Source organism: Miniopterus natalensis, chromosome 16, assembly GCF_054644295.1.
Source record: "Miniopterus natalensis isolate mMinNat1 chromosome 16, mMinNat1.hap1, whole genome shotgun sequence".
NCBI lineage: Eukaryota > Metazoa > Chordata > Mammalia > Chiroptera > Miniopteridae > Miniopterus > Miniopterus natalensis.
The window spans coordinates 8,473,726-8,488,370 of record NC_142096.1 but is presented as its reverse complement, the minus strand read 5'-3'; the positions used below and the strand labels follow the sequence as shown (position 1 = coordinate 8,488,370).

Below are 14,645 nucleotides of genomic sequence, written 5' to 3'. Positions count from 1 at the left end.
ATTCATTTCCATTTTCCAGAGAGAAAAACCTATTTTATAAAAAATTAATTTTGCCACACAATTGTAATTATGATTTTTAATGAATGAATAATTTGGGCTTTTCAAAAATATCTAGTTCTTTCAAATCAAAGAATATCTTCCTATAATACACATCAATGTGAAAAAGTACATTATATATGGTTGAGTGCTTTATAAAATGTCATATTTATATTCAAATTTGGTACAAAATGTAATGATAATCATTAAATTTAATGACTTAAAATAGTTAAAATATTTTTTCCACAATGAATAAAGCATCTTTTCCTTGCAGAATATAATTAAAGCTTCATTTTGTTTATGTAACCATAAGAAAACTCTTGCTTTTACATTGCTCAGAAAAATGTGTGTTGTGTATATGTGTGTGCGCCACCAATTCAGAGCAGAGACGCTGAAATGAAACTGTCTCCCTGCCCCCCGGAGCCACTCCCAGGTGACGCCTCCCCTGTGCTAGGGTTGGGGGGGGAACCCTCCTGCCCCCCTCGCCACTTTCAAACCATTTTCCGTGTGAACATAAACGCTTCCTACTGCTGCTGCCGACTTTCATTTTACCCGAATCTCTGCTGCATTTTAACCAGAATTACTGCCACAGGCTGTTGCCTGGGCGACTAAAGCCCGTCCCTCTCGCACCCCTAACTACAATCGACCCTCTATGTCCACGCCAGGTGGCCAATGCTCCCTCTGCCTCCATGCTGGAATGTCTTTCCCCCTCTTGTCCCTTCTGTCTGCGACACCTTTCCATGCTCACAGAGTACGGAGGCCTCCCCTGCCTCCCCACGCACGACAGGTGTCTTTCTCTGGGCCTCCTGCATGACCTCCCATGACCTGCATGCCTCCACTCATCAGCTCTGCTAAAATTTCTGTTAGCGGGAAGTTAAGCCTCTCCCTCAGGAGACTTTTCTTTATTCCCCCCAATTTCTGCAAGAATCTCCATCAGCGTTATGTCTAACCATCAGCAGCCCTCCCCTCCTCCCTCCGTGCACGCCGACCCCCCGGCCGCCTCCCCACCACCCTCGCCGGGAGTGGGTGACCTTTCTCCGCTCCCCTTGCAGTGTCCAGGCCTCTACAGTGAAATCCACAGCAGTGCACTGTCTCATCATGTGTCTGTCTTCAACTATGAGCTTTCTGAAAGCAGGCTGAGCACAAATTATCTTTTCACCCTTGGAGTCTAGCACAGTTACTCTCCAATGCATGTGTGAACTAATTAAATTTATTAATTCATTGTGGGCCTGCAAAGCTGCAGGAGACAAAAAATAGTTTCTTTCAATAGTTTTAGGATTTCCCCCCAATTCTTTAAAGTTGCTTTGTCCACACCTACATTTTTTTAGTGACTTGCCCTTACTCAGTCTTGAAGCTTTCAACATGGTTAGCACCTTCAATATATCTTTTTCTTTCAAATGTATTTCAATAATTTAGACAATATTTAAAATCAATGAAAAATTACAGTAAAAGTATAGCTTGCAACCGTACTAGTGATCTCCCATGATCCCCTTCCGGCTCCAGGCCTCTGTATTGTTTGCTGGGGTTGCCATGACAAAGTACCATAAACTGGGTGACTTAAATAACAGAAATATATCGTCTCATAATTCTGGAGGCTACAAGTCCAAGATCAAGGTGTCGTTAGGGTTGGTTCCTTTTAAGAGCTGTGAGAGAGCATCTGTTCTATGCCTCTCACCCCAGCTTCCGGTGGTTCCCTGGCAATCTTTGGCATTCCTTGGCTTGTAGGAGCATCACCCCGATTTCTGCCTTCAGCTTCACACAGGGTTCTCCCCGTGTACTTGTCTGTCTCCAAATTTTCCCTTCTTTTAAGACACTATTCATTTTGAATTAAGGGCCCACCCTACTTCAGTATGACCTTGTGTTAACTAATTACATCTGCAGTGACCCTATTTCCAATTAACACTCTCAGGTACTAGAAGTCAGGACTTCATGGTATGAACTTTGGGGGGAAACAACTCAACCCAGAATAGCCTCAATCTGTAAGTTTTAGGGAAAGGGTGAAAACTGTAGTTTAGTTAAGGGAGTTTAACTATAAACTGTAGGAGCAGGGCATAAGACAAGAAAAAATAGCCTGTCATCTATTTTTCTGAGATCAGGACATGTTTACAAAATTTGACATTGTATCCGTTTTTTGGCATGATGTTTGAGGAGAAAGGTCACTGCAAAGTAAGGGCCAAAGAAAATCAATCTCAAAATCATTGTCCTTTAGCTCAAACTTCTCAATTAAACTTATGCAAACAAATTAGATGTCTGCAAATTCTGTAACAAGCTGTTATCTAAATGTCCTTAATTCCCATTCTTATACAAATGAAGAAATAGAAATGATAGTAAAATGGTATATTTTATGTACTTCGTATCTTTCCAAGCCATAAATAAGTGCTTTGCCTTCGACCTACCTTTCTTTTTTTTTTGTTTTGTTTGGGTTTACATGCGCCCTAATTCTACATGAGAAAACCAACTGGAGTAAGGGCATAAGATAAAGAGAACTTTTTTACTCTGTTTATGTGGTATTCTGTTCCACAAAGAGTAAAGCTTTCATCTTTTAATCCGATATACACTTAGCTACACTCTAGAAGATTTATTTCAACCCCCTCTTGTTTCATAAGGAGCTCAAAAGTCTGTAGCAAATTTTGACACTTTATGTTTTACTGACCCCCTCCCCCCAATATACCCCTCCTCTCTCTCTCTCTACCTCTCTCTCTCCCCCCCCCTCATTTTCATATGGACACAAAGCATGGGGATGAAATGATGGTTCATTATAGTGGTACAGAGCTCTTATCTTCAACCGGCAAGAGTCATTTCCTTCCCAAGATTGAAATGCAAATGTGAAAATTAATGATAACTGCATTATCTGATAGCAGAGATAATACCAATTCACTGTCAGAGTAATACACAGTCATTCTACGATTTCCTCCGCTCCTCAAAATATTCTTCTTACTGTCAGACTATATCTATGGTTAACTATGTTTCATAGGTTTCTGTTAATTTACTTCAAATGGCATTTCCCAGATCTTATATCTACCACATTTTCCCAATCAAAAAGGAAACGGAATCAGAACTGTAATCTCCAAGCCCTTCTTTGGATTAACTAGTAAGGAGGGGAAAAGAAGCCCACTGTATCATTAGTGTGTGCTTCTCCCTCACTGTGGTCTTGCAGCCACCACTCCACCGTGTGCAAAACTCCCATCTTCTCGGTTTAATTTAAGGCACACAGTGGAACCAGCCTGATCGTCTGAGTGCATCCTCAGTGTTGACCAGCAACTGACTGACTCACGTATGATTTCTTGACCAATTTTAGTCCAGATGCAACAAGTACACAGGTCTGATTTTATGCTACACAATTATTTTTGAAAATGTATTTACATTAAAATGTCTTTAACTGAATCGTGCTTTCACTCTAGCTGGATAGAACATAGTTAATATAATCCTATAAAGGCTTCTACATAACAAAATTATTTTGCAAAGTTAATTCACAGTACAAATGTTTAAAGAGGGCTTATCATCTGCAAGGCACTGTAATGGCTACTAAGGCACAATTGCCAAAATGATACTAAAAGTAATATTAAGAGCTATTTATTGAGCATATATAAAGCTTTGAGATTTTTTTTTACATAGAAAATATCATTAATGAGGTAGATATTATTATCATCCCTGTTTAATAAATAAGAAAACTGAAGCCTTGGTAATTAATAACTTACTCAAAGTCACACAACTGATAAGCGACAGGGCTATATAAATGGAAGAAACATTTTTGGTTTTCTCCACTTCTTACACTACCCAAAAATAATGTAGCTCTGACTGAAAGTTAGACTTCCATGAATCAATCTGTAATATATAATATAAAAATTATTCATTTTATTCTACTAATTCATCAAATACTCAACACAAGGTCTTATTTTCTACTTCATTTTGATTTAAATGCCTCAAGTACCTAACAAATAAATATCAAAATCTATTTAAATAAAACTACATGCTTATCTTGAAAAGTTCATGTCAAAGAATCTAAATAACCAAAATTTTATATCTGTGTATATTTGAATTAATACACATTATTTGGGGGTACATGTATTTATTCGCATAATTTGAGTAATATGTTCCTTTATTAGGGCTCCTGGAAATTTCAATTATAGCCGCTGTAAGTCTGATGACAAGACCTAGATTCATTCAATATTAAACTACAGAAATCATATTATTCACTATTCCCAAGTGTAAAACGAAGTAACAACGTTTTTAATAACATAACCTAGAGAGTTAACATCCTTAGAGTTGATGTAAGTAAGATATGACTCTCACAGCGCTCATTTCACAGAGGTAAATGATGAATTTATAACACTTTATCTGCATTCTCTTCCCCAAGTCTACTCAATCTAAATACATAAGTAAACACTTTAGACTTTGGCCAGGGATTGGGATTCCAAAGATTTTCTTAAAAGAGAAAGCCACAGATGTAAACATTATTTTCAAAATAAGGTCAACATTCTTACTATGGTCACTGTGAGACGTCCTAAGGTAAGGGAAAGCCATTAACACCTGGCAAATCCCATGCTCTTCCAAGCTCCGTGCTAGATACTTTCTATATATCATCTCTTCCAAATTTCATCCTCAGAGCAATGTTTCAAGGCAGTTATTCTTTCCATTTTAAAGGCAAGGAAACTGAGGCCATGGCTGTTTAATATGCCTGAGGTCACAAGGCCCCAAGTGTCAATGTGTGAGCTCAAACACAAATCTATGTGACTCTATAATTTGTACCATTTCTCCTGTAGTTTAGGCCATTTTCTACTTTCTAGCTTGACATGCTTAATTAGCCCATCAATGACTTAAATACAACACGTGAATAATTAAAAGAAGTTAAAGGAGAGAAATGACATCAGAAAGAGTGTGGACGGCATCTTCCTACACCTCTGGACTTCGCCCGAGCACCTTTCACAATTATTAGTACACAAGAGCTATTTATTGAATAATGCAATGTATAAGAATATTGGCAAACTGAAATACTGCAAGGGTGATGAAGCATGAAACTTGTGAGAGGAATACAAGGAGAGGCAATTAATGTGGGCAGAAATGGCATAAGCACAGTATAGGTAAACACAGGTGAAAAGGAAAATCACCGAGTAACCAGTACCTATGAATTAGATTTATATAATTAAACATTAAAGAATTTTATCCTAGAAATATTTTCAAATGTAAGATAACTTTTGTAAAAGTTGTTTAGGTCCCACCTAATCGTCAGAGTTAACAAAAGTGCAAGCGATTATTAAACGTACCTTTTAGTTGGAGAACAAGTAAAGAACAAAAGTTTTCACTGTAAAGTTTGCCTTTGATGAAAATAGAACAGGGCAGACCGGAGTCGGTTCATTACTGAACTGAACCATCAAGAAAGGTGGTGGAGCCGTCTTCAATCAGACTCTTTAAAAATAAGATAAACCCTAATCTATCTTAAATGATGTCAGCTCTATGCCTCAAATTCTTCAGATAATTTCCTTGCCCTTTCATTCTGTCTATTTTTAGAGAAAACCATCTATCTTAGAGGGACTATCAGAATTGGGTGGGAGGGCCTTAAAGTTGGGAGACCTTGAAATCACACCTGGTTCATTACCTCATGTCTTAACCAATAATTTGTGGCTAAATTCAAAACTACATGCTCAGCATTACAGAAGTCTACCCTTTGTGGGACCAGAGGGACTACGGGGCTTTAAAAAATGCTAAGAATTTTGAAAGGTTCTGCTGAAAGATTCCACAATTCCAAAGACGTACTGATGGTCATTGGCATTTTGTGTGTATGACCTAATGTACTTCTTACAAAATCCACAGTATGATTTTCTGCATTGTATACGTGAGGATTCAGGCACAGAGAGATCAAGCAAATTCCTAAAAATCACCCAGCAAATGAGTGGCGAATCCAGTATCTGAATCTAAATGCTTAGAATCCAGAGCTCCTTTTCTAACATGTTTGGAAACGGTCACCAACACCTGGATAATTTCATCTCAACACAGTTGGAAAATACCAAAAATGTCTTGTGAATAACAAAAACTTGGGTTAAAACATTGATGTAAACTCTACTTATGCAATAGCAAAAGTAAAAAATTGGTCCCTATACTTTCTCCTGACTGAAGGAAAGACATATATATTCTACCTTAAAAAAATAAGTATCCAACAGATATTCTTTTGTTATGAATGAATCTCATTAATCAGAACATTTCGAAATAATTAAACTTCTTTTTGCAAAATAGGGAAAAATATTTTATCAATTTTACTGCATATATTAAAGAATTTTCTCATGCACGTACCTGCTTACAGACATATATTTCTCTAAAGCTTTTACATATCCATAGGTGTCACATAAAAAGAACATTTTCTCCAATGGCGACTGAAGAAAATTTTCATTAAATCAGAGAGGTTAAATAACCTTAACTTAAAAGTGAAAAATCGCATCCTGAATGAAATTATGCTTTAACTTATCTCCAATATTTTTTTCTTTTAATCAAAGGAATTCTTCCCCAAATTGAGAAGACAGAAACATTATGCAATAGGTGAGAATGCCAGGAGCCTACATTTTCTTTCAGATTCTTAAACTGTGGTATTATGGTCCTTTAAATAGAACACATTTTGATCCAAAATCTTGTGTAACTTTATGCTACAGTATAGAGAATACAAAGGTTTGTGTGGATCATGAGTAACATTAGAAATGACATCATAATAATCAGATATATTGTATCTTCATTTTTGTTTGCATTTTATTTTCCAGCTGCTGGTTTCAGAAAATTACCACCATAGTTCCTCTCTCCTTCACGCACAGCAGAGAGCAAATTGCAAAGTCATGCAAGGGTGAAAATGTGATTGAAATATAGGGATCTTTCTTAATGAAAAATGTTACTGCTTTGAAAATTATGGCTAAAACTATTTCAAAACTCGCTTATATTCTTAAGCCCTATGACACAACAGTCTCCATTTATAAATATACCATCAACTGTAAATTACTTTGGCTCCAAATATAAAGGCGTTGGGTTTTTTTCACAGAGCTTTTATGAACTGTATATATTTACATAAAATTATATTGGTGTTTGGGAGTATTTTGATCAGTTCTTGTTTTTCTTGAAATGGTTAGATGTCAGGATCTTTCAAAGTAAATTTAAATTTCATTCAGAAAAGTGAAAATGTTGCCAAAACCCTGAATCTAAGTGGGGCATCTGCTGGTATTTTCTAAACTCCTAAGTACATATTGAGATTCAATCTCTGACTTACAATATGACCAAACAGAAAATATTTCTTTGGAGTAAGTATTATTGTTTGTTACTGTTTTTAAGCTTTAAAAATATGCCAAATTTGAATAAAGATAGAGCGCTAAGGTTTCTGTTCAAAGGAAAAGCAAGTAGAACTGACTAATTCTTATATGAGTATGAAAGAAAACATGATAAAACACTTCAAGCAAAGGTAACCTTTGGTTTTTATAGTTTATCAAAAAGATAAAATTTTCTTGAAATAATGATGTTTAATTAACCTCCCAAGTAACCACTATATAAACAAATAATTTTTTAAAATTAGAGTTGAGATCATAAGGGGTTTATAACCTAATTAAAATTTAAGAAAAACAAGTGGATTCCTGATAGTGGCAACGGATGGCTGAATTTTACGTTTTCTCTCCTACCTGGTCCATCCCAGTCCCCTGTCTCCACTCCAGGCCGCCCTGGCTTCTCCAGCTGCGTGTCGCCATCTGACTCCGCCGTCTCCGGGACGCCTCCGTCGCCTGGAAAACACCCGCACCAGACAGAAGGGGAAATGAGTCAACCCTACTGGACTTGAAAGCCCTGCAAAGGGATGTGCTTGGAATATGTCTAATTACATATTTGTTACATGTATTGTCATTATACTGACCAATGTCCACGGTTTATATCTATTACAGCTTTATAAGAAACAAAATCAGCATTATTAATCAATCAATAAATAAGTTAACTGCTATAAACAATAAAGAACATTTCCATAAAAATTCTCATTTGGAGTTATTAATAGTATATAGAAAAAGAAAATTTAAAAAGCAGTACGGGATTTTTATAATGCTCTCTCGATACAGAAAACCTTAACTCATTTCTGAGTTATAATTTTTATAGAGGCAAGATGCAGCAGACAAAATTAAGTATCATAGAAAAAGACATATTTATGTTTTGGGTTGAATATAGTTTGTTTTCAAGATCTTCTTGAAAATCCCACTCTAACAGGGTGTCCACAGAAATATGAACTAGAACGTTCTTATAAATTATAAGAGACCTGAAAACAGAGTAACAAGAAAATGTGATGTCAGAAATAGAAAGAATGAATACTAAAAACATGAGAGCTAAATCTTGAATCTAACAATGCTAAAATTTTAAATTAAATTTCTTGCCCTCTGAAGTATTCAACAGCTATTTTCCATGTAGTTGCCCAAACCCAGAATAGTCTAAAATCTTTATATTATATAACACATACACTGAATTTTTAAAATCTTTCAAAGTAACCTACAAAATACAGACTTTCCAGGAAACCATTATTGCTACAAAGGATTTTAATGTGATGTTAATGTCAGTCTTGAACTTTAAATTCACAAAATGAATCACTTCAGAAAGTGGAAAAGGTAAAGAGAGAACAGAAACCCAGTGACAACCCAGATAAACAATTTCCTTGGAGAGGATCACTGGTTGTGGTAGGCCACAGAGGAAAAAGTACCTGCCCCACACCACCAAACCCACGCCTGGAATTGAAGGCTCTTTGAAAGCTGAGTTATCTCTTCCTTTCATGATGATCAGAACAAACAGCAATAAAATTGTCTCCAGAAAATGTTTTTTGAGCATCTACCATGTTTAAGGAGCCATAGCAGGTATAGTTGGGTATACACGGAAAAATAAAGTTCCTCTTTAGAAGTGGTATAAAGCTCATCAAAGAGAGTAAGTTCACAAATAATGAGGGTGTCCGACAAGGTCCAAGGGCCATAAGGAAGGTACGAAGGCTTGGTAGCTAGATAAGTAATCAACATCTATTTATTGAGTTTCCATGATCACATCTTTTCAGACCTCTGATTTTCCAGTTTTCCCTTAATTCCATAACAACATTGGCTCGTGTCTCAGATAACCTTGCCCAAAATTTTGTGAGACTATAGTTAACTCTACTCTGAAATATTTTATTAGGCAAATTACACATTTAGAAGAAAAAATAATGATAAATACAGTGAGAAACAATTATGCTTGGAAAAATAATTGCAAAAATTAGAAATTGCAAGTTTTCATTTGAATCTGTAAGTGTTCATCTTTATTGGACAGAGGTGATATACACCATTCTTTACTAATTGATTAAAATACAACTTTTTGATTTCTAGGCATTGTGTTGAGCACTAAGCATACAAAACAAAGATTGGTCCTCAACTCACATAACTTGCAGACTAAGACAGAGACAAATCAATAGACTGCAACCCCATGTGATGAATGTTTTGATGGGAGAGTCCACGATACAAGGGGAGCACACGGGCGTGACACCTAACACGGGCTTGGTGCAGCAGAAGCGTCTGGGAGGAAGGAACCAAAAAAATATCTGATATTTTGGAGGCATGATCTTAGATAAAACTGAACTCTACAGGTATAATGTCCCAAGGCTCCATTTTTCAGATTAGAAATGAGAATCGTCTCCCCAAAGAATAATCCCTTATGAAACACATTATAGTAATTTAGTTGTTGTGCAAGAAAAACGGTGGCTTGAAGGTGGTTAAACTAAAGACATTTGAAGGATGCAAGAGTTGGGTCCAGATGAAATTTTAAGATGCCAAAGACAAACAGAGATACTGCTACCATATTAGGGTTAACTGAACAAGGTCCTTTCCTTCATTCAGTGTAGGCCAAACTTACCCACGATTATTCTCAGCCCATATCAGCAGGAAAAGGAAATGGCAGAATGACTACAAGTCCCAGCAGACCCTTGATGCACAGAGAAATTTGGTAAATCGCTCAAAATGAAAAACTATCATTCAGCTTATTAAGGGCTTGATTGAACTAGCAATTTCATATAATAAAATGCTTCCATTAAATGTCACTTAACTGCCAAGTCAAAACCGTGGAGCTTAGATTTCCACTTGGGCCAACATCTGGAGCAATATTCGGGATTGATAATCCTGATTCATGGAATGCTTTGCTCTAATTTGTCTCATAACGCAGCACACAGCATCAGAACTACTGAAAAACACTGCCGAGGGCTTCAAGAAGCACTGTAAACACAGCTGATTGTACACAATTGGCAGCTCAAAAGAAAAAATACATATCACTCAAATAGTGATAGATGTATATATTACTTTAATTAAAATAAATCCTGAGAGAGAATAGTTTAAAGTTTTTGCCTGATTATTTAATAGTGTTTTCTTAAAGTAAGAATACAAAAAAGAGAAAGATGGCCAATAACATAAGAAAGTCATATAAAATGATACACTTTAGCATAGAAAACAAAATGGGTCAGAATTAAGTTTATATTCATCTCAATATCTGCTATGTGCCCACTACAGAAACCACAAAGGTGAATGAAGGAGAGTTTATGTCATGGAGCTCAGATCCCATAGGAGACCTAAACACAGCTACCATTTCGTGGACACTACACAGCACTAACTAAATGCTTTATGACATCATGTCAACAACGTTGCCGTGCACTAGCATCCTTATATTTCAGAAGAGTAAACCCAGAGGCAGATGTGTGAAAAGATGCCCTGGCACATTGCTAGTAAGTGGCAGTGCCAAGAACTGATCCCAAGTCTATTAGGATCCAAAGGCCATAGTTCAAGCCCGTGAGGATATTACAAAGTTTACTGGATTTCAAACAACAAAGACCAACATGTGATCTGGATAGCTGTTTTCCCCACAAATATGCCTTGTTTCTTGCGCTTACATATTAAAATGAAATCTTTAACGGATTCAATCTTTATAAGCATTATTTTTTTCCTAAGGTGTACTACTATTTTACTTGGAATTTCGTAAAATCAACTACACACAGATGCCTAATCAATAACCACTGCTCACTGACCAGTGAGGTAATTAGATTTTGGGTCCATTCTTTTTACCATAATCTACGGCAATAGCACTGCATTCACTAATTAATTGCCTTCAGCACATGATTTCTGTTTAATAACTAAAATCTGTCACATGTTCCAACTTTTACAGCCTTCATCTTCTAAGTTTATCTCAGGAAACTAGCTCTCATTTTTATGGTAATGTTTTTACCTAATTCATTCTTAATCTCCTTCCAAATGAAAAACGAAATGATTAAAAAATAATTTAATCGAATATGAAATCTCCGAATTACTTTCACGAACACTATTTTACCCTCGCAAGAGAGACTTGCTTCTTTCCTATCAATATTTTTATCTTCATAGAAAGTTTATAAACAGGGTTTCATTTTGATATTAGCCCAATTCAAGCTTCTACTTGATTTGCACGGAAATGACTATGCTGACCATTGTTCTGTTTACTTCTATCCATTTTGGTTTTTTATGTTTGAAATCATCAATCTAGAGTAGCTTATGGAAAATGGCATAGATCATTAATAGCCAACACGATAGTAACAAGTTAAAATATGGCTTTGAAAGCTTTTTTGGTAGGAAGAGTAAAGAGAGAGAGAAAAGGGTGCTGGGCAGAGAATTACAGGGAGCTAGGAATGCATTCGACACCCATTCATTTACCTGCTAAATTCTTTATTCACATACTTTTAAATAGAAATCTCAGTGTATTTTTAGCAAAGCACAAACACATTTAATGGGATAATCATTAAATATATTCAGAAACCAACTCATAAAATGATGAAATGGAATAAATGTCAAGCAGTAACAAAATCTATAATATTTCTAAAATTATGGCTATGGAGTTAATGGTTTTCCATTGCTAGATTATAACTCTTTTGTTGGTCTTTTATAAGACATCAGGCATATTTTGTGGGCCCTTCCATTTTTCTTAGTCTAGTTTTCAGAATCAATGAGAGCCCTATAGGAGGAAATTGAAGGTGTTATTGAGCAATATAATACACAGCACAAATGACTGGGGGAAATGCGCTGGAATATAGTCTTTGAAACACATGAAACAGAATCTTTAAGTTCCATATTAGGTAGTGCTGGCAAGGTGGTAAAAGGAAGGGCTCTACTCGGCAGGGAAAAATAATTTCAAAAACACAAGGAGCCCGGCCAGCGTGGCTCAGCGGTTGAGCATCAACTTATGATCCAGGAGATCGGGGTTCGATTCCCTGTCCGGGCACAGGCCCAGGTTGCGGGCTCCATCCCCAGTCTGGGGCGTGCAGGAGGCAGCCGATCAATGAATCAATAACTCTCTCATCATTGATGTTTTTCTCTCTCCCTCTCCGCTCTCTGAAATCAATAAAACAAAACAAAACAAACACACACATTTAAAAAAAACAAACAAAACAAAATACACAAGCAAACACCTTTTCACCAAAAGTCAGATATTCCTCTAGAAATTAAAGATCTGTCACATTCTGAGACAGTCACGTCTTCAGCACAAAAGAGCAGGACTGTTTGCAAGCAGCCGTTCAAGCAAACAGCCTTTCTCAACCCTGCTCTTTTAATCCATGTAGTTCCTATCAATGGTAACCTCTTATAGAAATTCTTGTACAATATAACTATTGAACTTTCTTGACTAGGAGTGTTACTGCCGCTGTTAGTCATCCCTATAATGTATTTTGCAATCAGCTAAATCATCAAAGTATTTTTTAACAATGAACAGTTCAGAAGTGACAGATCGACTTTCTTGTTCACAACTGCTTATCAGAGAAAAGATATCACATATGTTTTCCAGGTGCTTCCTATAGTTAGGATACCTTCACAGAAGCCGCTCATAAAAGATAAGGTCATAAAAGAGATGAAAAATATGAGCTTCATACACTTATGGTTTTATCATCAGACAAGATAGCTTTGGTGAAAGTACTTTAACACTCAAAAACAGAAAACTGTAGCTCGAATTGAAGGGCGAGGACGTGCGAGTTTAAGATTTCAGTTGGTGTTTGCTTTGCCTAATAGTCTCACAACGTCGTCTGGCTTAAAACAATTGTTTGGCTACCGATTAGCCAAACAAAAGTGTCACGTTAAATGAACTCTCTATTGCCAAACTGTACACAGAGTTAGATCTCCAGATATAAAAACTAAAAAACATGTACTGATTTTTTTTTTTTTTTTTGCTAATACCTAAAAGGAAATCTAAACATTTCAACTGAAAAAGAATAGATCCTTTATTCTGTGGATCCCTACTCTAATGGTGTCTGACTCGAGTCTCCTTTTGAATTACCACAAATGTATAAGAAAATGTAGGATTTTTGCCAAGTACTGGATAGTTATACTCAGCACACAATGAATTTTAAAAATGCATGTGATTTTCTTGAAACTTATATAATAGCCTTTTCATATCCTAGAATATGAACAATTAAGGAGATTCAAAAAAACAGAATCCACATTTTTTATTATAAATTTTCAGATCCTGAGTGAGGAAACCATCCTGAGACAGTTGATGACAGTGGTTCAAGGCTAAGTCTTATTTTGAAAAGAAACTCAATCTCTACAGCCAATGTACACTATTGCAATTTATGGCATTTTATTATAGCTTATAAGGAAAACTTATTGAAAACATTAACATTTATGGTCACTATAGTATATAAAAGTCACATTAGAAGTATTGATAACTTAGGAAGAAAAAAGTGATTTATAAATTCTTTCCACAGTACTGAACATTTATCCCTGATGTCAATAGCATCCTTCATGTGGAAAGAGTCTCTCTCAAACTTTAAGCTCCCTGAAGATTTGGAGCATGAGGTTAAGTTTCCACTGAGTTAAAATAAGGCAAAGTCTCAGCAGTATATCATTCAAAGAATTTTATTCCTCGATATTTCTCTCAGTGAGCATTTGTAAAAGTCAAATATATCAGTGAGTATGGGAGGAAGGACATCCTACTTTAAAGATGTTTCTACAATATGTATCTGGAATGGACTGACTGCCACAATGCTTTGAGTCATTAATTATCCCAATAATCAAGCAAAGACAAAACTATGCCCTTTGCATGAGCTGAAAACTCTCCATAGTAACAAAATTTAGAGCTGGCATGAGGCCGCCTGATAAATAAATAAAAAAGACCACATTTTCCAGCCTCCCTTCTAGTGAGGTGGCCCACTACTTAAGACTACGTTCTGGCGGCCACTGTGGCTCAGTGGTTGAGCGTTGACCTAGGATCCAGGAGATCCGGGTTCGATTCCAGGTCAGGACACATGCCGGGGTTGTGGACTCGATCCCCAGCAGGGGGCGTGCAGGAGGCAGCCAATCAATGCCTCTCTCATCATTGATGTCTCTCTCTCTCTCCCTCTCCCTTCCTCTCTGAAATCAATAAAAACATATTAAAAAAAAAAAAAAAGACTATGTTCTGGACAATGGGTTGTTAAGTGGGGAAGCCCTTGGAAGCTCCCAGGATCCTCTTCTTACAACTGAATCTAATGCTAATGGCGTTTCCCTACGTGTGAGAAGGATTCTAGGTCACGTCAGTCCCGTCCCGACTCAGATCCACATCTAGCTTCTGCCACCAGGGGTGTTCCAAGTGGGTTATCACAAGACCCATTCGGA

At 36.6% G+C, this 14,645-nt stretch overlaps 1 protein-coding gene across 1 annotated transcript in view; it reads right to left on the bottom strand.

Moving 5' to 3' along the window:
- ZFPM2 (zinc finger protein, FOG family member 2) overlaps positions 1-14,645 on the bottom strand; it is a 365,079-nt gene that overhangs the window by 262,295 nt on the left and 88,139 nt on the right. Inside the window, exon 3 of the mRNA XM_087825159.1 lies at positions 7,683-7,781. Coding sequence (XP_087681285.1) covers positions 7,683-7,781 — 99 coding nt within the window. The remainder of the gene's footprint in view (positions 1-7,682; positions 7,782-14,645) is intronic.